Below are 23,309 nucleotides of genomic sequence, written 5' to 3'. Positions count from 1 at the left end.
CTGCAGATTATTTCAGATCTAGACTTTACTGTACTTACCTAGATGATTGGTTTATTTTGTATTAGGCACTTCTCTTTTTTTCAGTTTTATTGAGGTATAATTGACATACATCACTGTGAAGGTGTACAGCATAATGATTTGAATTATGTGTATTGTAAAATGATTACTGCATAAGTTTAGTTAACATCTTTCATTTAGATACAAAAATCAAATATAATTTTTATTCTTATGTTTTTACTTTTTATTTCTAATATAGTTAACATACAGTGTTATATTAATTTCAGGTGTACAATATAGTGATTCAGTAGTTCCATATGTTACACAATGCTCATCGAGATAACTATACTCTTAATCCCCTTTACCTATTTCACGCATTCCCCCACCCACCTCCCCTCTCATAACTATTTGTTCTCTATAGTTAAGAGTCTGTTTTTTGGTTTGTCTCTCTTTTTTTTTTTTCCTTTGTTCATTTGTTTTGTTTCTTAAATTCCACAGAGGAGTGAAATCATATGGTATTTGTCTTTCTCTGACTTACTTCACTTAGCATAATACTCTCTAGCTCTATCCATGCAAATGGCAAGATTTCATTCTTTTTTGTTGCTGAATAATATTCCATTGTGTATATATACCACATCTTCTTTATCCATTCATCAATCGATGGACATGTGGGCTCCTTCCATAATTTGGCTATTGTTGATAATGCTGCTGTAAACATAGGGGTGCATCTATCCCTTTGAATTAATGTTTTCATATTCTTTGTGTAAATACCCAGTAGTGTGATTACTGGATTGTAGGGTAGTTCTATTTTTAACTTTTTGAGGAAGCTCCATACTGTTTTCCACAGTGGCTGCACCAGTTTGCATTCCCACCAACAGTGCACGAGGGTTCCCCCTTCTCCACATCCTCGCCAACACCTCTTGTTTCTTGTGTTTTGATTTTAGCCATTCTGACAGGTGTGAGGTAATATCTCACTGTGATTTGTATTTTCCTGATGATAAGTGATGCTGAGCATTTTTTCATGTGTCTGTTGGCCATCTGTGTGTCTTCTTTGGAGAATGTCTGTTCATGTCTTCTGCCCAATTTTTATTTTATTTTTTTAAGATTTTTTATATATTTATCTGAGAGAGAGAGCATGAGCGGGGGGAGGAGGGGCAGGGCAGAGGGAAAGGGAGAAGCAGACTCCCTGCTGAGCACAGAGCCTGACGCAGGGCTCAATCCCAGGACCCTGAGATCATGACCTGAGCTGATGCTTGACTGACTGAGCCACCCAGCTGCCCCTGCCCGTTTTTAATTGGATTATTTTATTTTGGGGTGTTGAGTTGTATAAGTTCTTTATATATTTTAGATCCTACTCTTTACTGGATATGTTATTTACAAATATCTTCTCCCATCTAGTAGGCTGTCTTTTAGTTTTGTTGATTGTTTCCTTTGCTGTGCAGAAGGTTTTTATTTTGATGAAGTCCTAATACTTTATTTTTGCTCCTGTTTCCCTTGCCTCAGGGGACCTATCTAGAAAAAAGTTGATATGACCAGTGTCAGAGACATTACTGCCTGTGCTCTATTCTAGGATTTTTATGGTTTCAGGTCTCACATTTAGGTCCTTAATTCATTTTGAGTTTCTTCTTTGTATAGAATATAAAAGAAGTGGTCCAGTTTTCCCAATACCATTGCATATTCTTTGTTAAAGATTAATTGACCATATAATTGTGGGTTTATTTCTGGGCTTTCTGTCCTGTTCTTTTGATCTGTGTGTCTATTTTGTGCCAGTACCGTACTGTTTTAATTACTGCAGCTCTGTAGTATAACTTGAAATCTGGAATTGTGATACCTCCAGTTTTCTTTTGCTTTTTCAAGGTTGCTTGGCCTTTTAGGGGTATTTTGTGGTTCCATACAAATTTTAGGATTATTTGTTCTAGTTCTGTGAAAGATGCTATTGGTATTTTGATAGGATTGCATTAAATCTGTAGATTGCTTTGGGTAGTATAGACTTGACAGTATTTGTTCTTCCAATCCATGAGCATGGAATGTCTTTCCATTTCCTTGTGCTGTCTTTAATTTCTTTCATCAGTGTTTTATAATTTCCAGAGTACAGGTCTTTCACCTTTTTGGTTAAGCTTATTCCTAGGTATTTTATATTTTTGGTGTAATTATAAATGGGATTGTTTTCTTAATTTCTCTTTCTGCTGCTTCATTATTCGTATATAGAAATGCAGTGGATTTCTGTAGATTGATTTTTGTATCCTGTGATCTTTACTGAATTCATTTATCAGTTTTAGTAGTTTTTTGGTGGAGTCTTCAGGGTTTCTGACATATAGTATCATGTCGTCTGCAAATAGTGAAAGTTTTACTTCTTCATTACCAATTTAGATGCATTTTATGTCTTTTTCTTTTTTTTTAATGTCTTTTTCTTGTCTGATTGCTGTAGCTAGGACTTCCAGTACCATGTTGAATAAAAGTGGTGAGAGTAGACATCTTTATTATTCCTGACCTTAGAGGAAAAGCTCTCAGTTTTCCTCCATTGAATATAATCTTAGCTGTGGGTTTTTCTTTTTATTTATTTAGAGAAGGGGGCGGGCGTGCAGGAGCAGAGGGAGAGGGAGACAAGAGAATCTCAAGCAGGCTTCATGCCCAGCATGGACCCTGATGTGGGGCTTGATTTCACGATCCTGAGATCATGACCTGAGCTAAAATCAAGAGTTGGATGCTTATCTGACTGAGCCACTTAGGAGCCCCAGCTGTGGGTTTATAATCAAGTATAATTTTTAAATACAAAAGGTAGTATGTGCCTCTTGGAGAACATAGAGAAAACTTTTTTAAAAAATCAGTCATTATCCCATTGCCCAGAAATAAAAACTATCAATATTTTGGCCCATTTCCTTTAATTTTATTCTAATTCTCTCATGGTCCATTCATTCATTCAGCACCTATTTACTGTAAGCCTCCCATGAGCCAGGCACCCTTCTAGGCACTGAGACTACAACAGTGGACAAGGAAGGTCAAGCCCCTGTCTGTTCTTTTTTTTTTTTTTTAAGATTTTATTTATTTATTTGACAGAAACACAGTGAGAGAGGGAACACAAGCAGGGGGAGTGGGAGAGGGAGAAGCAGGCTTCCCGCGGAGCAGGGAGCCCTATGCGGGGCTCGATCCCAGGATCCTGGGATCATGACCTGAGCCCAAGGCAGACGCTTAACGACTGAGCCACCCAGGCGCCCCGCCCCTGCCTATTCTAAGTCCTTTGCATTTCCATGTACATTTTAGGATCAGCTTTTCAATTGCTTAAAAGTCTGCTGGGATTTTGATTGGGATTATGTTGAATATATAAATCAATTTGGGAAGAATTGACATTTTAACAATACTAATGCATGAACATGGTGTCTGTCTGTCTTATGTAGATCTTCCTTATGTAGATCTTCCTTAATTTCTCTCATTAGTATTTCTTAGTGTTCAGTGTACAGGTCTTATATTTTATTCGGTTTATTCTAAGTACCTTATATCTTTATGCTATTATAAATAGAATTGTTTTTAATTATCAATTTCAAATAGATTGTTGGTAGTATATTGAAATAAGATTGGTCTGGTTTTTTTTAAGATTTATTTATTTATTTATTTAGAGAGAATGGGGTGAGAGGCAGAGGGAGAGAATCTCAAGCAGACTCCGCACTGAGTGTAGAGCATGACACAGGGCTCAATCTCACAACCCTGAGATTATGATCTGAACTAAATCAAGAGTTGGATGCTCAACCAACTGAGCCACCCAGGAGCCCCTAAATAATTGGTTTTTATTTTTATTTTTTTTAAGATTTTATTTATTTATTTGGGAGAGAGAGAGAGAGCACAAGCAGGGGGAGCAGCAGGCAGAGGGAGAGGGAGAAGCAGGCTCCCGCTGAGTAGGGAGCCTGATGCAGGGCTCCATCCCAGGACCCTGAGATCATGACCTGAGCAAAGGCAGATGCCTAACCAACTGAGCCACCAAGGCGCCCAAGATTGGTTTTTATAAACTGACCTTGTATCCTGCAATTATGCTGCACTTATTAGTTCTAGGAGCTCTTTTTTTTAGATTCCTTAGGATTTTTTACATAGATGATTGTATTTCAGTGAAAAAAAGTTTATTTCTTCTTTTCCAATTAGTGCACCTTTTATTTCTTTTCTTGTCTTATTGCACAACTAGGACCTCCAGTACAATGTTGAATAAATAAACGTGGTAAGAGCAGACGTCCTGCCTTATTCCCAGTCTTAGGGGCACAGCACTCAGTCTTTCACAGTTAAGTATGGTTTTAACTTTAGGGTGCCCTTTAGCAGGTTGAGATAGTTCCTTTTTATTTCTAGTTTGCTGAAATTTTTTATAAATGAATATTGAATTCTGTCAAATACTTTTTCTGCCATTTTTTTTTTTGAGTGATTGCATGGTTGGGGTTTTTTGTTGTTTATTAATATGATAAATTATATTGATTGATGTTAAACCAACTTTATATACCCAGGATAAACCCCACTCAGTAGTATTGTATTATCCTTCTCAAATATTTTTGGATTTCATTTGCTAAAATTTCATTAAGGATTTTTGCATCTACATTCATGAGTGTACTGATACATAGTTTTCTTTTCCTGCAATACCTTTATCACATTTTTGTATCAGGGTAATGCCAGTCCCACGAAATGATTCAAGAATTGTTGTCTCCTTTTATGTTTTCTGGAAGGGTTTTTGTAGAATTATATTACATCTCTCAAAAAAGTTTGGTAAAATTTGCCAGTGAAGCCACTGGGGCCACCCACCTTTCTTTGTGGGAAGGTTTTTAGTTACAAATTCAGTTCTCTTAATAAATATAGGACTATCCAGGATATCTTTGTTCTTGAGTTAGTTTTGGTAGTTTGTGTCTTCCAAGGAATTTATGTATTTCATCCATGTTGTCAAATTTATTAACAAAGTTATTAATAATATTTGCTTTTTATCCTTTCTAATGTCTGTAGGATCTATACTGATGTCCTTTCTTTCATTTCTGATATTGGTGATTTATCTTCTTTTTTTCTTATTGATGCCTAGCTAGAGGTGTATTCATTTTATTAATTTATTATTGATCCTTTCTAAGAGTAGCTCTTGGCTTCATTGATTTTCTCTGTGGTTTGTCTGTTTCTGTGTTACTGATCTCTGCTCTTACTTTTATTATTTTCTTCTTATTTTGGGTTAATTATTTTCTAATATAAGCATTTTAAACTATATATTTCCTTGTAATTACCACTTAAGCTGCATCCCACTACTTCTGGTATGTTGTATTTTCATTTTCATTCCATTCAAAATATTTTCAAATATTTTGTGATTTCTTTCAATGACCCATGGGGTGTTTAGAAGTGTGTTGTTTACTAGGTACCCACTGTTGGATGGAGTGTTCTTTGGGTGTCAGTTAAATCCAGTTGGTTAGTATCATTCAAGTCCTCTCTGTACTTACTGGTCCTTTGCCTAGTTGTTCAGCAAACACTGAGAGGAGTGTTGAAATTTCCAAGTATACTTTTGGATCTGTCAGTTTCTTCTTCCAGTTCTGTCAGTTTTTACTTCATTTATTTTACAGCCTTGTGATTAGGTCCATACATAATTTGGGAACATTATGTCTTTTTGGTGAATTTATCTCTTTATCACTGTGAAATGCCCCTTCTTTATCCTCCTGTCATATTCTTTTTTCTGAAGTCTACTTGAACTTTGATAGATTTTCTTTGTAAAGAATTATGCCTATTACTGTTTACTGAGTTTCTCATAAAAATGCAACTGGAATTCTGATTGAGATTGCATCAGATTTATAGATTTATTTGGGGAGAACATCTTCAAAATATCGAGTCCTCTAACCTAAGAACATGGTATGTCTCTTCATTTATATCCTTTATTAGAATTTTAGATTCTAATATAGATGTAATATAGATCATCTATATCCTTTATTAGAATTTTAAAGTTTTTTTTCCATAGAGATCTTATGTGATCTTAAGTTATTTCATAGGTATTTTATAGGTTTTTTTTTCGTACGAGTATTTATTTTTATATTTTTCTAATTGGCTTCTACTGGTGTAGAAAAACGCTATCAAATTTTAGATTGGTGTAAAGTAAGTTTGCTAAAACCTCTTACTGCTTCTAGTAGCTTATCCATTATGTGTCCTGGGATGCCTTTTACATCCGATTGGAGATGTGGAGTAGGCAGTTAAATGTGTAAGTTAGGAGTTCATGGGAGAGGTCCTGGCTGGAGGTATAAATTCTGGGATTGTTTGTATGCAGATTGTACTTAAAGCCATGTGCCTGGGTAAGATCACCAGGAACCATCAAAGGAGCAGCCAGTGAGGGGACAGGAAAGCCAGAGTGGTATGGTGTTCCAGAGCCAAGTGAAGAAGTGTTTCCCTCGTACATAGTCTGCATGTCTGCCTCCTGCAGCAGGAATAAATCCTTCAAGGGTTTGTTCTTAACCCCTCCTGCAGGCACTTAACCAAAGTTGTTAAGAGCAGGGACTCTGTGTCATGCCCGCTCCATCCCTTCCTCATGGGGTAGCCTTCGGCAAGAAACTTGACTCTGTGCTTTGTCTGTGAGTTAATTCTTGCAAAAGCATGTGTGACAGTCTGGCACACAGTGACGTCTCACTGAATATCACTCTGTTTTTAATCATTACTGTTGTGGTGGTCTTTGTATCAGCAGTATCTAGCACAGTCAGTCTCTGGTAACAGTTAGTGCTTGAAAATCTGTCTGGATTGAATGATCCTTTAGCAGGGTATGTGAGGGAGAGAGGATGGGAAGGAGGAGCTACAGTTGGTCTTGGAGTTCTTTATGAGGAGTATGTGAGGCTGGCAAAGGAGGAAGGAGCTTCAGGAAAGATATGCTCTTCAATTCCCGAGTTGGGAGTTTGTGGATGACTAGCCATTTGGAAAGACAGACTAAATAAATGAGAATAAGTACATCAATTGTAACTTAAAGGGCGGGGGGGGAGCCCACAGATAACAAAAGACTGAAGAAACATATATTCATATGCAATGTATGGATTCTGATTCAAACAAACCAGTTTTGTTTTTAATGAGACTCAGGAAATCTGGCAATGAGAGCAATCTAATATTAAGGAATTGTCATCATTTGTATCTATAGTAGCTTGTGGTTTTGTGTTAATGGTCACCTCACTTGCAGAGACACAGACTTAAATATTTACAGATGACGTTATATGATGTCAGAAATGTGCTTCAGATACCCCAGTGGTGGAGCAGTCACGAGTACAGCTATCGATGGAACAGGACTGACCGTGAACTGAACTCCTTATAGTATTCCTTCTACTTCTGTATTTTCTTGACATTTTCCATAATAACAACTAAAAAGTAAAGAATTAAAAGACTCTTTACCACTTAATAACACTTGACTCTGTTATACTAGATTAGAATTTGAGAAACAAAAAACTCGTCTTAACGTTCAACTCGAATATAGTCACCATCATCTGAAGAAGAAACTGAGTAAGATCAACACTTTAAAAGAAACCATCCAGAAAGGCAGAGAGGACATTGATGACCTAAAGCAGGTAACTAAGAACAGGTGGCTGAGGTGCCCCATCACGGAGATGATGATTTCCTCCATTGAGTAAACACGGGTCGAGCTCCTGAAGTGTCCTCCTGGTGACCCAAAAGGTGGTGGGCAGATCTGGGAAATACTGGAAGTCAAATCAGCAGTTTCATGAATTACTAGATGTTGAAGTGGGCGTGGGAGGCTAGGGGGGATGCCACTGATGACTCCTGAGTTCTAGTTTGGGTGATTGACTGGTGGACAGAGGAGCAAGTTAAAGGGAGAACATTCTGGACCCATGGAGCCTGAATTGCCTGTGTGACACCTAGGCAGCGATCTCTGGCAGGTGAAGAGCACGCAGATGGTGGGAAGAGCCTGGGCTGCTTTATGGGAGTGAACTGAAACCATGTATGAGTGGTTGAGACTCCCGGGCAGAGCAGAGGACCAAGAAGAGCAGTGAGGCAAGGGTGGAATTCTGGAAGGAGTGGTCACATGGGTTACAAAGATAGAGCCAGAAACCCCACCGCTCTTGGGGGGGCGGTCAGATTACCAATTAAGAGGTCATAGCAGCAAGAACATTTTCACTGGACAATGGGAACAGAAGTCAGATGGCAGCAAGCTGAGGAACGAATCCAAAGTGAAGGACAAAGGCAGGCAGTAATTTCCAAGAAGTGTAGAACCAGAGTGGGTCACATGCTGGGATAGAGGTTCAGGCAGCACACAGAATAAGGGTTTATCCCAGAATCACTGGGTTGGTTTCTTGACAATAAGATGATCTGTTGACCTTATTAATGTAAACAATGGTGAGTCTACAGTGCAAATCATCTTCATTCAGGCTGAAGAAAATTGTCTGCAAATTGTGGATGAACTCATGGCAAAGCGGCAGCAACTTAAGGACGTATTTGTCACTCAGAATGCCAACGCTGAGAAGGTCCAAGCTCAGCTGGAAGAAGAACGGAAGAAATTTTTGGCTATTGATAGGTAATTCGGTATATCAGTTTGAAGGACCATAACCAGAATTTTAAAGACGTTTATTACCAATTTGAAATTTATTGTAGGAAGTTTTGTTATTTGAGTATGTACCCTTGGTGCTTTTAGTCCCACATCACACCTTTCAAGTGTTCTCGTTTAGGGGAAAACCAAAAGAGGCGATTAGTTCTTTAGAGTGAATAGTGCTCTTTGGCAGAAGAAAACATGGACGTGTATGAAGAGTCCCTTACCCTAAATCCCTCGGACACTGCTGTACCGGGCCCCTCTCTAGTCCACCTGTGGGACAAAGCCTGGCAGGGCGGGGTGGGGGTGAGATCTGGAGCCACTCTGTGTGGTTGCAGACCCCAGTTCTACTACTTACATACTATGCCTTCATTTCCTCATCTAGTAAATAGTAACATGGGGATACTCCTGGTGCCTTCCTCCCAGGAGAGGTGTAAGGATTAAATGAGGGACTGTTCATAGGACACTTAGAACGGTACCTGGCACGTGATAAGCATGTGTTTCTGTCATGATGGGGACAAAGACACTTGGAGTCAGGCAGCGTGCTGTACCACAGTGACCTCTGCTTCCCTGTACGATTGGACATGACCGTAAGCGATCACATGAGATGTGCTCTGGTTTGGTCAACTCTTGGCATTTCATGGTTTTCCTCACTGGTTAAAGACTTTCAGCATTTCAGGATAGAGCCAGAAAGTTCTTTGTCTAAGATTTTTGAGTGGAATTAAAGTTCATTTACTCCTGAGTTTTTCTTCACTCTTGTATTTAGTATAAACAGAACTACATCTCTGTTCATCATTGTATTTTTGAAAACCATATACTTCTTAATTTATTTTTGGTCCTATTTCTAGGTTCTCTTTAAAATCCCACATTGTTTTAACTGGTAAAACCCCCAAGCCCTCATTCATTTAAGATAGAGGGCATTATATTAATAGTGGCTATAGTAAAAAGAAAAGTTCAGACCATTAGATACGTAATGACTTAACTGGTAAGACATTTCTCTTATTAAAAGGTTGTTTCTCTTATTTTGAGGTTCTAAAGTGTAGAGTTTATATTGAGGGAGAAATGCAGCTTGAAAAATTATATAGATTTTAAAACAAAGTAGGACACAAAGCTAGCCTGATTAAAGTAATTGTTTATTTAAAAAATGCTCCCTAGGATTAACTAATTACATTCATGGCCTTTCTCAAGAGAGGTAAAGTTTATCTTATAAGCATCAGTGAGGTAACTCTAGAACTTATAGCACTCATAGGAAAAAATCTTTTTTCCATGTGAGTTTATTTATAACACATTCATTTTTCTTCTTTGGTGCAACTTTACATAAGGAGTAAAATATCACTTTTCATATCTGTGTATTTACAGGGAAGCGGGAAAATGGCAAAAAGAAGTTGTAATCATTCAGACTTCTTTGGAACAGAAACGGCTAGAGAAGCATAATCTGCTGCTTGATTGCAAAGTTCAAGACATTGAAATAATACTTTTGTTGGGATCACTGGATGACATCATTGAAGTGGAGGTATTCTACCTCAGGATTTCAAAATAAGTGCGGTCGCGGGGAACTTTATGTGATGCCCTTTGGCTGCTTAGTGAAGTCCCAGGTCTGCAGACGCTTCCCCTGGGCCTAAAGCTCTGTTAGGAGTGGAGAAGGCATCTCCTCCTACCACGATCGTCATTGCAGAGGACTGGGCATTTCGTGCAGTTCTGTCTCTTGCTGATCCATGTCCTTTTAGCCCCACAGGATGGGCCGGAGTTTCTTTCCTACACATTAGATCCCAAGAGGAATCAGAGAATTCGAGCTGTTGGCATCAGTGACCTTTGGGGCTGGTGTTAGGGAAGCAGCTGCTGTGCACTTCGGAAGGACCATCTTCCCATTAGCCCATCCACAGCCAGTGACAGAAGGGTTTGTCCTGCCTCTCAGGTCATCTCTGAGCTCTTCCCCAGGGTCTCCCTTCCACATCCCTCCTCCCCTCTCTGCTCTGCCCCAGCAGCCAGACAGCTACTCCGTTCCATCCATCCCCCACCCCAGAAGTGCCCTGAGACCTTTGGATTCTTCAGAGTGAAGCATCTATAAAACACTTCTTCTCTTGCCAACGTTGACCAGATCTCATAACCTTACACTCAAAAAGTCTTTGTCTTTTTTCTCAATTGTAGCAGAGGTCACATTGCAGACAGAGGTAAGGAAGGGAGAAAACCCTTTCCTGGCCACAAGAGACTAAACCCAACTCAGATGGCTTTAAAGGGGGTAAAGGGATAGGGCTGTAGGGGGGGTGGGATAGGGAGAGGGGGCGGTCTCATGCTGGACTCAGTCCAGGAATTCGAACACCGTCAAGACCTCTTTCTGGCTCAGTATATATTGGCTTTATTCTCCCAAATTGGCTTTCCCCACAAGGCTGCAGCTACAACCACTAGCTTTGACCAGAGAGGAAAGAGAACTCTCCCCTGCGCTCTCTGTTAGGGAACTCTGGGTCAGAGAGAGAAGGGAGGGGTCTGTGAACAGCAGAAATAGATGGGAGCAGAGGAACAATAGTTATTATACTATAGAAATAGAACGTCTGTTTATAAAAGGCAATGTAATTTTAGAAGAGGTTACAGAGAGGAGGAAGCAATTTTAATGGCTGACATTGAAGTGAGCGTTACTGGTCAAGTATTCATGCCGCTGCTTTGTTCCTATTGCTTTCAGTTAGTGAACCTTCAGAATTGTCCTCCAGCATGCCCATATGAATGTCAAATGGCTTCATTGGCTTGAAAGAATTTCATACTCATGGTGGGGTATTTCAGAGCAGGTATTAAAGGCTTTAAGCTGGACTAATACTGAATCATTATCTAAAAAGAAAAAATGATAGTTCTGCTCTACTTTGTGCTGGTCAGGCCAAATGGAATATTACGTTCACTTTTTAAAGCTTGATGCTTCTTAAGAGTAAAGCATTCAGCATAGCAAAAAGGCCCAGACCGTGTTGTGCTGGGAAGAGAAGACTCGGGGAATACAATCATTCTCCTCCATTAGAAGACAGTCTATCACGGGAGGAGGATCACATTTGTTCTTTCTGGTCCCAAGGGGGATACAGGGTTAGGGAGTAGAGGCCACAGAGACAGATTTCTGCTCCTAGGGAACACTTGCTACCAGAAAGATGGAGGGCCTTTAGTGGTGAGTTCCCTGATTGGGATTTTGTAAGCACATCTAGAAGTGGCTATGTAATGGGGATGCTATACAAGATGTTCTCCATAAAGCCTGAAACAGAAAAGGCATGAGGTCTAAATTCTCTCTCTCCAGAGGGCTGAACAAGGATTACTGGGTAGAAATAATTACAATAATCATTATAGGAGTACTTGTCTTACCATAATTGGTAGGTGGGACCTGAGATTTTCCTTCCACTGGAAGGAAAGTGTGTGCTCTCTCAAAATCTTATTTTTTTTTAAGATTTTATTTATTCATTTGAGAGAGAGAGAGAGAGAGCACAAGCAGGGGGAGAGGGAGAGAGAGAAGCAGACTCTCTGCCAAGCCGGGAGCTCGACACGGGGCTCGATCCCAGGACCTAGAGATCATGACCTGAGCTGAGGGCAGATGCTTAACCATCTGAGCCACCCAGGCACCCCTCAAATAAATAAAATCTGTAAAAAAAAAAAAAAAAAAGGGTATGTTACCTAGACCTGCCAGGTCTTCTTGTAGAAGATTCTTCTGCTGGGAGAGACTATACTAGATTACTAGTTCTGAACTCATACTGTGCACATGGAAGTACCTGGGGATCTTGTTGCCAGATCATGGCCTTGGAGGCCCCAGTAAGGAGTGAGGTGGGAATCAACTGGAAGGCTTGGGCAGATGGATGAGATCACCATTTCATATAACAAAGAAAGGGCTTCGTCTGTGTTTCAGTTGGGAACTGAAGCAGAAAGTACCCAGGTGACAGTTGACATCTATGAGAGGGAAGCAGCCATCGAGATAGACTACAGCTCTCTAAGAGGCGATCTGAAGGTAATCCAAAGATTTCTGTTAGGACTAACTCACTGTGATAGTGAATATTTAAATATACTACAGAATACTTTTTAGACCATAGAGCCTACGTTTAGGGAAAAAAGTAGATTTCCTAAAGGTTTTTGAAGAAATGGTTTAAGTAGGTGGCTTTTTAAAAATGTTTAGATCAGCATTTCTCACTGTGTGTTCAGTAGAACATGAGTATGGTGAAATTTCTTCCCAAAGAAGAAAAGCTTCTGTGGTCAGCCGGTTTTTTGAAGGGCTGTCTCCTTGAAGATTCACAATGATTATTAGTCTCTGAGAAATCCTGCAAGAGACAGAAGTAGCCACCATGCTCCAGCGTCCTGGCTTCTGCCTGTCAGGGGTCCGCTGTGGCCCCCCATTCACAGCTGCAGGGTACACACCTGGGACGCGGCTTCAAGGGCTCTTTACTTGAGCAGCTCTAGCTCTGCGTCACGGGCACCCCTATGAGCCATACTACAATGCTATGTTTCTTTCTGTTTTGACTCCATCCTGACTAGCCTTCCATCAAGCAGGGACCCCCACCCCACCCCACCCCCAGCTACAGGGGACGCTTGAGGGAGAAATGGTTAAACAGGAGCTCTGTGAGAAAGGAGGGAGTAGAGAGCAGATGCCAAGTAGCAATACCTACATCTTTTAATTTCACACATTCTTAATCTATGTTGTGAGATTCATTGGGCTCTTGGATTGTATTTATGCTATTTTGAGGCAATTAGAAAAAAGCTTTTGTCTTTTCTATAGTCTATTTAATGCTTTCATTTTAGAAAATCCTTCCCCACCTTATTACTGAGTAAATATTTATAAATATTCTTCCTGTTCATGGTTTTGCTTTCATTACCTATTTAATTCATCTGAAATTTATTTTGGCATATGGTGTAAGGTAAGAATCTGTTTTTAAAAAATGACCTAAGTTAGCCCATTTACGCAACATGTTTCAAGTAATTCTCTTCTCAGGGACTTAAAACGTCACCTTTATCATATATAAATTAAAGATCCTGGGAGGACAAGAACGCTTTCCTGGAAGGTTAGGCCTACACACTTTTTCCCTTCCTCCTCATTCAAGCTCTATCCACTGTTCTGGTTTCAGCTTCAGTGCTGCCCCCCCCCCCCGCCCCCGAAGTTGGGTCCCTTCTCTCTGCCTCGCAGCACCTGTGCTTGGCGGTCAGAGCGTATTCGCGCTGTTGTCAATGCCAGTATGTGGGTCTGACTTCCCTGTGAGCTCTTTAAGGGCAAGGCCAGAACAGTTTGTTTTGTTTTTTTTTTTAAAGATTTTATTTATTTATTCATGAGAGACAGAGAGAGAGAGAAGCAGAGGCAGAGGGAGAAGTAGGCTCCCCGCAGAGCAGGGAGCCCGATGCGGGACTCGATCCCAGGACCCTGGGATCATGACCTGAGCCGAAGGCAGACGCTTAACCAACTGAGCCACCCAGGCGTCCCAGGCCAGAACAGTTTTCATCACTGAATGCCTAATACATAGTAAACAATCAGTATTTTGTAATGAATAAGTGAAGGTAATATGTGAATTGAGGAATTCTTTTTAGCCAGATGAGGAAGTACGGAAGGGACGCGGGTTCCAGGAGAGCAGGGTCTCTAACACTAGAGCCGTGGATGAGCACAGCCGGCTCCAGAAGCTAGGGGCAGCCTGCTGGCATTTCAGACTCAGAGGGGTTCGAGGGAGGGAAGGCATGTTTGTGGAGGGAGGGAGGGAGCAGGGGCCCGATCCTGAAGGGCCCTGTGCCTAATTACTCAACAGTTTGGAAAGGCAAGCTAATCATTGCTGTTCTTTACCCAATAATAGGCTCTACAAACTGATAAGGAAGTGGAGGCCCACCTGAGACTCCTGCTGCAACAGGTGGCATCCCAGGAAGAGATCCTCTTGAAGACTGCGGCCCCAAACCTAAGAGCCCTGGAGAACCTAAAGATGGTCAGAGACAGGTTTCAGGAGTCCACAGATGGTGAGCCTGGGCTATAGTTGTCAGCAAGGCCATATTCCTGGGTGTGGCGGGCTTGGATTTCTGTAACACTTACCAGCAATCCCCCCTGGATTGTAGCTTTATTTTTATTTAGCTTTTTATTTATTTGTATCATATATTTTCCTCTGTTGTTTTATATTAATGTGCATTTTTAATACTAATTGCTTCCTTTTTGAAAGTGTTCTGCTCAAAAACCAGTTTTGTTTTTTTTTTTTTTTTAATTTATTTGAGAGAGAGCGAGCGAGCGAGCGAGCGCCCCCTCCCCCCCAGCAGGGCTCAATCTCATGACCCTGAAATCACAACCTGAGTGGAAACCAAGAGTCAGACACTCAACCGAGCCACCCAGGTGCCCCAGGTGTATTGGTTATTTTAGAACAGATATTTTTTTATACCAGCAGGATGGTCGTATTAGATACTCTCAGAATTTGTCATTATCTTAAAATTAGCCCTACTAGAAAAATGGCTCATCAATTTTAAGAGCCACGTTCTTGGAATTAATAACAATTGATGTATTTTAAAGGTAGATTGTACTCAAGACAACCAAATTCAAAATCCAGTTTTTAAAATATTCTACGCTTGGGGCGCCTGGGTGGCTCAGTCGTTAAGCGTCTGCCTTCAGCTCAGGTCATGATCCCAGGGTCCTGGGATCGAGCCCCACATCGGGCTCCATGCTCCGCAGGAAGCCTGCTTCTCCCTCTCTCACTCCCATTGCTTGTGTTCCCTCTCTCACTGTGTCTGTCTCTGTCAAATAAATAAATAAAATCTTTAAAAAAAAAATAAAATAAAATAAAATATTCTACGCTTTTGGGATGCCTAGGTGGCTCAGTCCGTTAAGCACCTGCCTTCGGCTCAGGTCATGATCCCAAGGGTCCTGGGATCGAGTCCCACATCGGGCTCCCTGCTCAGCTTCTCCCTCTGCCTGCCGCTCCCCCTGCTTGTGCTCTCTCTCCCTCAAACAAAATCTTAACAAAAAATTAATATTCTGTGCTTTAAAGTTGAAATAAGAGGAGCCAGCCCCTAAGTGGTCTGCAAAATAAAGAACATTGATTTTCTCTTAGCTTTTGAGGCCAGCAGAAAGGAAGCCAGAATGTGTAGGCAAGAGTTTGAACAGGTGAAAAAAAGGAGATATGACCTTTTCAGCCGGTGTTTTGAGCACGTCTCGATCTCAATTGATCAAATCTACAAGAAGCTCTGCAGAAACGTCAGTGCCCAAGTATGTATTTTTCACCCCCAAATGTTACTGGGAACTTTGTGTTGGTGGTAGTTGTTTTCTGGTGGGAAATAAATGTGTCACATTATCTGAGTGACCCACTTCTGGAGCAAAGTCAGTTCCAGAAGATTGGTTACCATCATAACTGGGTGTGTTCTAGGTCCTACTCACTCTACCACTGGCCAGCCTGGACAAGGCAGAACCTCTCTGGGCCTGTCTCTTCATCTGAAAAATGAGGGGATTGGTCATTTAGTTTCCAGATTCTCTTCAGTTCTGGAGTTCTGCTCTCTGGTGCTAATTTGATTTTATGGAACGGTCAGTGGTCTCTGTAGTGAAGGTACCTGTAATGTAGAGGGTCTTGAGAAATGGCTGACCTGGGGTCAGGAGAAGGAAAGAACCAAAGGCAGGATTGTGTCGATAGTCTCTTTGCTAGAACCCTTGCCCGATCCTCAGTCAGTCCCCATGGCAGATCCTGTGGTGCTGAATGTGGACTCAAGATGTCAATCAGGTCTTCCACATCTGCTTTTACCTTTCTCGTGGTGTTCTTTTATGGCTGAAAGTTGATCCTGGATCAGATATTGAGAATTTTAGCCAAAAATAGTTATTTTCAGTAAAGACTGAAATAAACCCAGTAACTCCTTAAAGGCAGGATTCATCTCTGTAGCCACAGTACCTGGCCCACAGCAGGTATTCAGTAAGTGGCTGGTGAATGGGCCACCAAGTGGGCTGACTGAAGACTGTTCTTGTCAGACGGCGGTACGTGCTGCTGCGGTCTGCCCGGCAGGCCTGTGGGGAGCCTGATCCTTTGTGTTAGAGTGTTTTCCCTCTGCTCCCCACCCAGACAGCCCCGTTTCCTGTGACCACACTGTAGAGCCAGCTATGTACATTATCTGCAGGCATCTGTATTTTGCCATCACAATGGAGGAAAACCTAACCAATAGAATATTTTGCAGTTAAACTCTATTGCAGTTTCCAAAGTTGAAATTTACTAATTGCTTTTCTGATTTTGCTGAGTAAATAACCTGTGTTTCAGGCATTTCTTAGCCCAGAGAACCCAGAAGAGCCTTACCTAGAGGGAATTAGTTATAACTGCGTGGCTCCAGGCAAACGGTTCATGCCAATGGACAATCTGTCAGGGGGAGAAAGGTGTGTGGCTGCATTAGCCCTCCTGTTCGCCGTGCACAGGTAAGACCACGGCGAGCTATCTGATTTTGCATCAGGGCAGAAACCAAACGGACCCTACTACAAAAGACCCGTTTTAGCATATGTGATACAGAACTGTTTTCTTTAGCCAGACAATATTCAGGTTCTATTTTAGGCCTATAATAATTTAGACTGCAAATCTAACACACAATTCAGTCTTTGATAGATTTTCATTAATTTTCTATAATTACCAGTAGCTACTAATATTCCAGCTTTACAGAAAAGAAAGAAAAAAAAGAAATACTGGAATGGCCACATATGACATCAGGATTGCCAACAGTTAACAACAACAAACCCAAACAGAACAAAAACTCCCGAACTTTGTATTATTTTCCTAGTGCTTATTCACAGACCTGTGTTTATGTAAAGAATGTTAAGTGAAGTATTTCTTCTGAAAAAATGTTTTGACCTCATTTCCAGTGGTGGCAGTTGAAGTAAATCAAGAAAACATTAGCTAAAATTAGGGCAACTGACTTTCAACATGCAAATCCTTAGATGAAGATCTAGGTGCACAGGATGCTGCCTCTCTGCTTTCGTGACCAGGAAGATCAGCCTAAGTTCTCCAGCTGCCTTTTACTGCTCCCAAGGATAAAGAAGAGGCCATTACAGGAGAGGAACAGGAAATAGCATTAACGCCAGCAGACTCCTCTGGGGAGAGCAGGCCGTGGGAATCGAACCACGAGCCTGTGCTGAGCAAGTCTCAGCAGAACAGGACTAGTACCAGGTGTCCCTGCCATCCATTTATTCAGCAGATATTACATATCTGCTGTGTGTCAGGTGCTGCCGGTGTAGGCTCTGGAGAGACAGCAGTGAACAAAACAAAATCTTTGCCTCAGAGACTTCATTTTTGTTGGGGAAGACAAATGAGAAGGTATATTAGTAAACTAATTCTCTAACATATGGACTATCAGGAAATGACAGATGCTACAGAGAAAAAAACAAAGTAGGGAATGGAGATCATCAGTAGCAGTAGCAGGGTAGGGTCTGCAGTATTAAAGACTCACCTGGGAAGGCCTACTTGAGAAGGCAACATTTGAGCAAAGATTTGAAGGAATGAAGGGAGTAAGTCTTGCAGATAACTAAGAGAAGAATGTTCTAGACATGGAGAACAGCAAGTGCAAAGGTCCTGAGGCCAGAGAGAGCCTGGCATCTGTAGCGAACAGACTGTGTACAACAGGGGCAGGCACAGGGCTGGGAAACTATTGTAGCAATCAAGGTGGAAGATGAGGGTGGGCTGGACCAGGGTGAGAGCAGAGGCTGAGCAGACAAGGTGTGGGGTGTGAAGGAGGCAGCAGGATGACCCCTAATCAACTAGTGGGAAGACCCCTGGAGGGAGTAGTTCTGGAGAGGAAGGTGAGGAGCAGGATCTTGGATGACCTTGAGCTGTTTATTAGACACCCACATGGAGCTGTCGAGTAAGCTGCTGGACAAGGAGGCAAGTGTGGGAGCCGTCAAGACATGGATGGTATTGAAACCCTGAGAAGAGATGAAATCACCAAGGGAACTAATTAGTGTGTAAGCACTGCACGCCAAGGGCACTGCACTGAGAGGAGTTGGTGTAAGAGATGGAAGGAGTGGTGGGTCAGGTGAGGGGAGCAGTCATCCTTGATGTCAGAGCCACAGGCCGGGGGCAGCCCCAAATGCCACCTGCAGTGGTCACGGGGGACACGGACTGAACATTGCACATCGGGGTCATTGGTGACTGAGGCTAAAGCATTCAAGATGATGTATCTTATTTACTCCGAATACTGTTAATCCTCTTAATAGAAAGCTGTAACTTACTGGAGTGTAACTTTTTTTCTAGTTTTCGGCCTGCTCCATTCTTTGTGTTAGATGAAGTGGATGCAGCTCTGGACAACACGAACATTGGCAAGGTCAGTTTCTTTCTGCTTTTAATTTCCAGTAGATCGCTTACAACTCGAGGATCACGTTCTGGTCAGAAAGACAGTTTACCCTGAACACACACAGTTTGTTGGATAATTGCTGATTAAAAGTCAAATCTAAGTTAAATATCTGAAAATTTGGGGCAGTTTTCATTCGAGGTTTAAGGGACCCTCAATGAATTATTAGGGAATCAGAATAGGAGTCAGGTGAGGATTGTTTTACTGAATCCACAGCATTGCTAGTGTGTAATTTGTCCCCAGATCTAGATTTTGGGACCTAGAGGGTCACCAAGAGGCCCGGTGGCAAATAGGACCAAATCAGTTGTTTAATAAAGTCCAAAAATAACACTTCTAAATAAAATTCCAAAGGAATTAAAGTTCAAACTTCTGCCCCCCCCCCACATTTATTAAAATTAATCCGATTGTTGCACTTCATGATCCTGTTTCTCAGTATTTGAGACGAGGGAACTAAGGAAACAGTTTAACTCTTGGGAGTTCAAGTTAAGGTCAGCCTTCAAGATGAGAGCATAGATCTAAAAAGCCCCCTGAAAGAGGACACTGAAGCCACATATCGCCACTGTGACTTTCTGACATGAGAACGGAGTCAGCCATGGAAGCCTGACCAAAGGCCACGGAGTCCATCGCTGGCAGTACCTGGCCCATGGCTGCCGAGGGACGGCACAGCTGCAGCCCACGGACTCTGGTGTCATGGTCCTACTGCCAGAGCCGTCGTTTTGGAGATGGATGAATCAGACTCCTGGTTCCGATTCCAGGCACAGTGGAAGCTGGCATCCTGCTATACACTTAAGTCTTGTGAGCTTGGCTAAGGAGTCCTTCTCGGAGCGGTGTCTTCAGTTCTCGGTGCCACCCTGGCAGGCTGAGTCTCCGAAGCTGGCCTGCCTGCTTTCTCAGTCGGCTGAGTCTGCCTGGAGGGGCCGGAGCTGTAGCTGAGGGGTCTGTCTTCTTTCAGCACTTCCCGAGCTGTCCTCCCCTGATCCTTCCTGCACAGGGCACCAAGTGCCTAAGGACAGCCTGTCAGCTGCACAGTCACAAAATGTAGAAAGCTGATCCCCAGTCCCTTGAACCTTGTGGAGGACAGCAAGAGCCACCTTCTGGGACCTGCCAGATTTCAGAGTAACCAGGGAAGGAAGACATGGGAGCAACAGAAAATCAATCTGTTGTCTTTTTGAATGCCAGCCGAGGTGCATTGGCTAATGGGACTCGATGGCCTGACTCATTTGGGAGAAATCTCCCTTGAAGAGGTGACTTTAGGTACTTTGTACCCACGTTCTGTATGTTGGGGTGGGGCTCTATTTTTGTGGACTGCCTTTTTTAAGGTATCTATGTCTTCTAGCAAAATTTAGATGTTTGTATTACCACCATCTCCAGGGACTCTTAAGACTCTTCTGTTGGCACCCATCCTATGTATGAAAACCCTTTTAACTTCCAGTCTTCCCTTGAAATTTACCCTCCTGGCCACTCCACTGCCCTACTGAGCACGAGCGAATGGAGGAGGACCAAACCCAAAGTAGCTCCCACTCCGTCCCGTGCTCAGGGTGCCCCGTTTACCTTACCACAGGTAACGCTCCAAGCCAAATGCATCCCTTCTGCCTCACCCTTCCACTCTTGACAGCATCTCAGGACTTCACAGTCCTGCATCCTAGTGGCCACCATGGCCTCGAACGCCAGATGGAGTTCCTTCTGCCTGCGGATCCAAGTCTCTTGGCCAAGGGCACTTTCCCCTCTTCATCACTCACCTGAGCTAGTGACTTGCTCCCCACCCAGGGCTGCCGTACCTGCTTCCAGAGCTGCGTCCTTACCGCCCTGGTGCAGTCGGGACCGATGCAGACGGAGAAGAGCCCTTCTGGCCCCTCACCCCAGCTGGGAGTTGGCAGACGTTTTGTGAAACTGTGGCCGAGTTCTTCCCTATCTTTCTCGGGGTTCCGAGCAGAGTTTGTTCAACAAGACTCATTTCTCTCCAGAGTCCATTTTGTTCTTATATTCTCATGCCTTGGATTCGAGCTTCCTGAAGGACCCACTGAGTTCAACTTTAACCAAATAATTAGATTATGGTTATGAATACATATATAATTGCCATTTTTCCCACCTCTGGCTTTAAGTTAGCAAAACAGGAAATTAGAAGTTTAAATACCAGTCTGTCCTTTCCCACATAGTGTCTGAGTGGCAGTTTTTATCTTGTTATGAAAGCTGATTGCATTTTCACCTGACGGTATCTTAAGTTAGAGCTCTGTTCTTAAAAACATTCTTAAAGTTTTAGATGCTAGATTTAATAAGATTTACAACTTTTTTACTAACCTCTTTAGAATCTGAATTATTTCCATTTCTGCAGTTACAGTGGATTTACTGAGTTACCAGAAAGGCAAGTAAGTGCCTTATCACCTCCCATGGGCAAAGCCGGAGACAGGCCCAGTCACCGTCCAGGGGCCCAGCAACGAGGCCTTTCCCTGCTGGTGAAATGTGGGCTTTGCATTCCCCCCAGGTCTCAAGTTACATCAAAGAGCAGACGCAAGAGCAGTTTCAGATGATAATCATTTCCCTAAAAGAGGAGTTCTATTCCAAAGCCGATGCACTGATAGGCGTCTATCCAGAGGTAAAGACCACCAACGGGGAGAGGAGAAGTATCCCTCAGTTCTTTCCTGACACCTCATCACAAGTACCGGTGGAGTCTGGAGATACGGTTTGATTTCTGGAGTTGATAAATATAGGCTTAAATGATTTTTTAAACCAAGTAAGATTTTAAAAACTCATATTTTTCTATGGCAGTACACAGAAATTTTAAAGATAGGCTTTAAGTGAAAAAGCAAATCAAAACTTGCAGAACAGTTAAAGATAACTGCTAACGTACACAGCAAACTATTAATATCCTATTTCATGTTTTTCTAATGTTTGAATGTTTTAGGCAAAGCAAATGCATTGTGGGTAGCACTAAAGGAGCAGAGGAAAAAACCAGTTGATCAGACATTCCAAGTTGTATAGTAACTTAGAATTCACACACACCTTTCTCAAGCTGTTCAAAATACTGACCTGAGCTAATTTAGTAGAGCAGCTAATTCAGATCATTCAGTCTGGGGACAGTTGGGCTTTACTTCCTGAGTTTTCATTTAAACTAAGATAAAAATTAACTTCCCTTCCTGTGCCTCCAAGATGTGAGGGGACCCCTGGAAATTCTCATCCCAGCGTAGGGGAGCCAAAAAGATCTTTTTCCTCTACCCATCTTAGGTTCTCTGTAAATCAGACTGGCAAAGGCAGCTGAACAAGAAAAACCGCTCATACCGCGTGCACCGCACACGCGCACAGCGGACACACCTGGTGAAGAGTAATCCCAGGGCTGGCTGTCTGGGACTTGGGCTTCTACACCGTTCCAGGCTAAACTGAGGAGAAAGGGTTTGGGGCTTCCGGGTCAGGGAGGCAGGTGAGGGGAAGGTGAGGAGTGTGGCGAGCGCGGAGCGAGCATCCTGCAGCAGCGCGTGACCTTTGCCCGTGGGACGCTCGTGCCCACTGTCAGCAGCCCCTCAGCGCGGTCATCTGGGTTGGCGTGTATGCGCACCTTCACCAGAGAACACACCAGCAGGAAGCTGACCTAACCGGAGACCAGTGGCTATGAGGAGGCCCCTTTTTAAGTGCAAATCCAGGTTCCCTAGTGGCCCTTCCTTGACTTTTGATGACACTTCGTCCCTAAGCAGAGAGCTGACCCTCTGCTGTCCTCTCTCATTTCAGCAAGATGACTGCATGTTCAGCCGAGTTTTGACCCTGGATCTTTCTCAGTATCCAGACACCGAAGACCAAGAAAGCAGCAAAAGAAACTGAGAGTTGCGTTAGGACCGTGAGTGACCCCGAGCCAACAGGACAGTCGGGCAGGTCAGGGTCACCAGTGCTTAGTCCTTGCTCCTGAACAACCAAGTGCGGGAGCAGTTGAGCGGCCTGTGCCACTGCGACCTACCAGATGCTGGAGCTCGCTTCCGTCCAAGTTCAGGCCCCTTAGCGTTGCATGGGTTAAAAAAAAAGGTGCAATTTTGTACCCTAGTTTCAACTGCCATTTTGAAAGCCAGTCAGAAAACTGTTGAATTCTGCATTATTTTCACTCAGGTCTTGCCTTGTACGCTTAAGTAATCTTTAAGAGAAACTCTTCGTTCTCAAACGTACTAGTTACAGGGCATAGAACCTAGATTTTATAGGAAGTTATTTCAGAGGATGTTATCAATTTTGAAAATATCAATAAAGAATATTCTAATTTCAAATGTCTCCAAACTACAATTATAGAAACAACAACAAAAAAATATTTTAAGGTGAAACTGAATTATGTCCGCCTCAGTGAAATCTAAATTTCTCTAAGTATAATTTCTGTTAACAAAATATTGAAGAACACGGGCTTTCCCAAGTAACTAACAACTGACTTCTCTACTTACACACATTGTTATGGGGAGGAAAGGAAGTTGCCACATTTGCAATAATACTTCATTTCCATTTCAAGATGGACTAAAATTTTGTACCTAGCAGAGTAGCTCCCTCACTGTGATCTACTGGAAGTCAT

At 42.4% G+C, this 23,309-nt stretch overlaps 1 protein-coding gene across 2 annotated transcripts in view; it reads left to right on the top strand.

Moving 5' to 3' along the window:
• The window catches only part of SMC1B (structural maintenance of chromosomes 1B), a 67,314-nt gene extending 44,714 nt beyond the window's left edge, over window positions 1-22,600 (top strand). The window contains exons 16-25 of one of the 2 annotated variants that reach the window (XM_032416423.1): window positions 7,385-7,526; window positions 8,343-8,488; window positions 9,860-10,013; window positions 12,369-12,467; window positions 14,287-14,443; window positions 15,520-15,674; window positions 16,705-16,856; window positions 18,679-18,748; window positions 21,258-21,368; window positions 22,496-22,600. In XM_032416423.1, coding sequence (XP_032272314.1) covers window positions 7,385-7,526; window positions 8,343-8,488; window positions 9,860-10,013; window positions 12,369-12,467; window positions 14,287-14,443; window positions 15,520-15,674; window positions 16,705-16,856; window positions 18,679-18,748; window positions 21,258-21,368; window positions 22,496-22,585 — 1,276 coding nt within the window. In that variant the 3' untranslated portion in view covers window positions 22,586-22,600. The remainder of the gene's footprint in view (window positions 1-7,384; window positions 7,527-8,342; window positions 8,489-9,859; window positions 10,014-12,368; window positions 12,468-14,286; window positions 14,444-15,519; window positions 15,675-16,704; window positions 16,857-18,678; window positions 18,749-21,257; window positions 21,369-22,495) is intronic. The other variant, XM_032416424.1, reaches the window with a different exon arrangement.
• The last annotated feature ends 709 nt before the right edge of the window (window positions 22,601-23,309 follow it).

The sequence above is a fragment of the Phoca vitulina genome, unplaced genomic scaffold (genome assembly GCF_004348235.1).
Source record: "Phoca vitulina isolate PV1807 unplaced genomic scaffold, GSC_HSeal_1.0 scaffold19, whole genome shotgun sequence".
Taxonomy (NCBI): Eukaryota; Metazoa; Chordata; class Mammalia; order Carnivora; family Phocidae; genus Phoca; species Phoca vitulina.
Note: the sequence above shows the minus strand (reverse complement) of the source record. Positions and strands in the feature narration are given on the sequence as shown.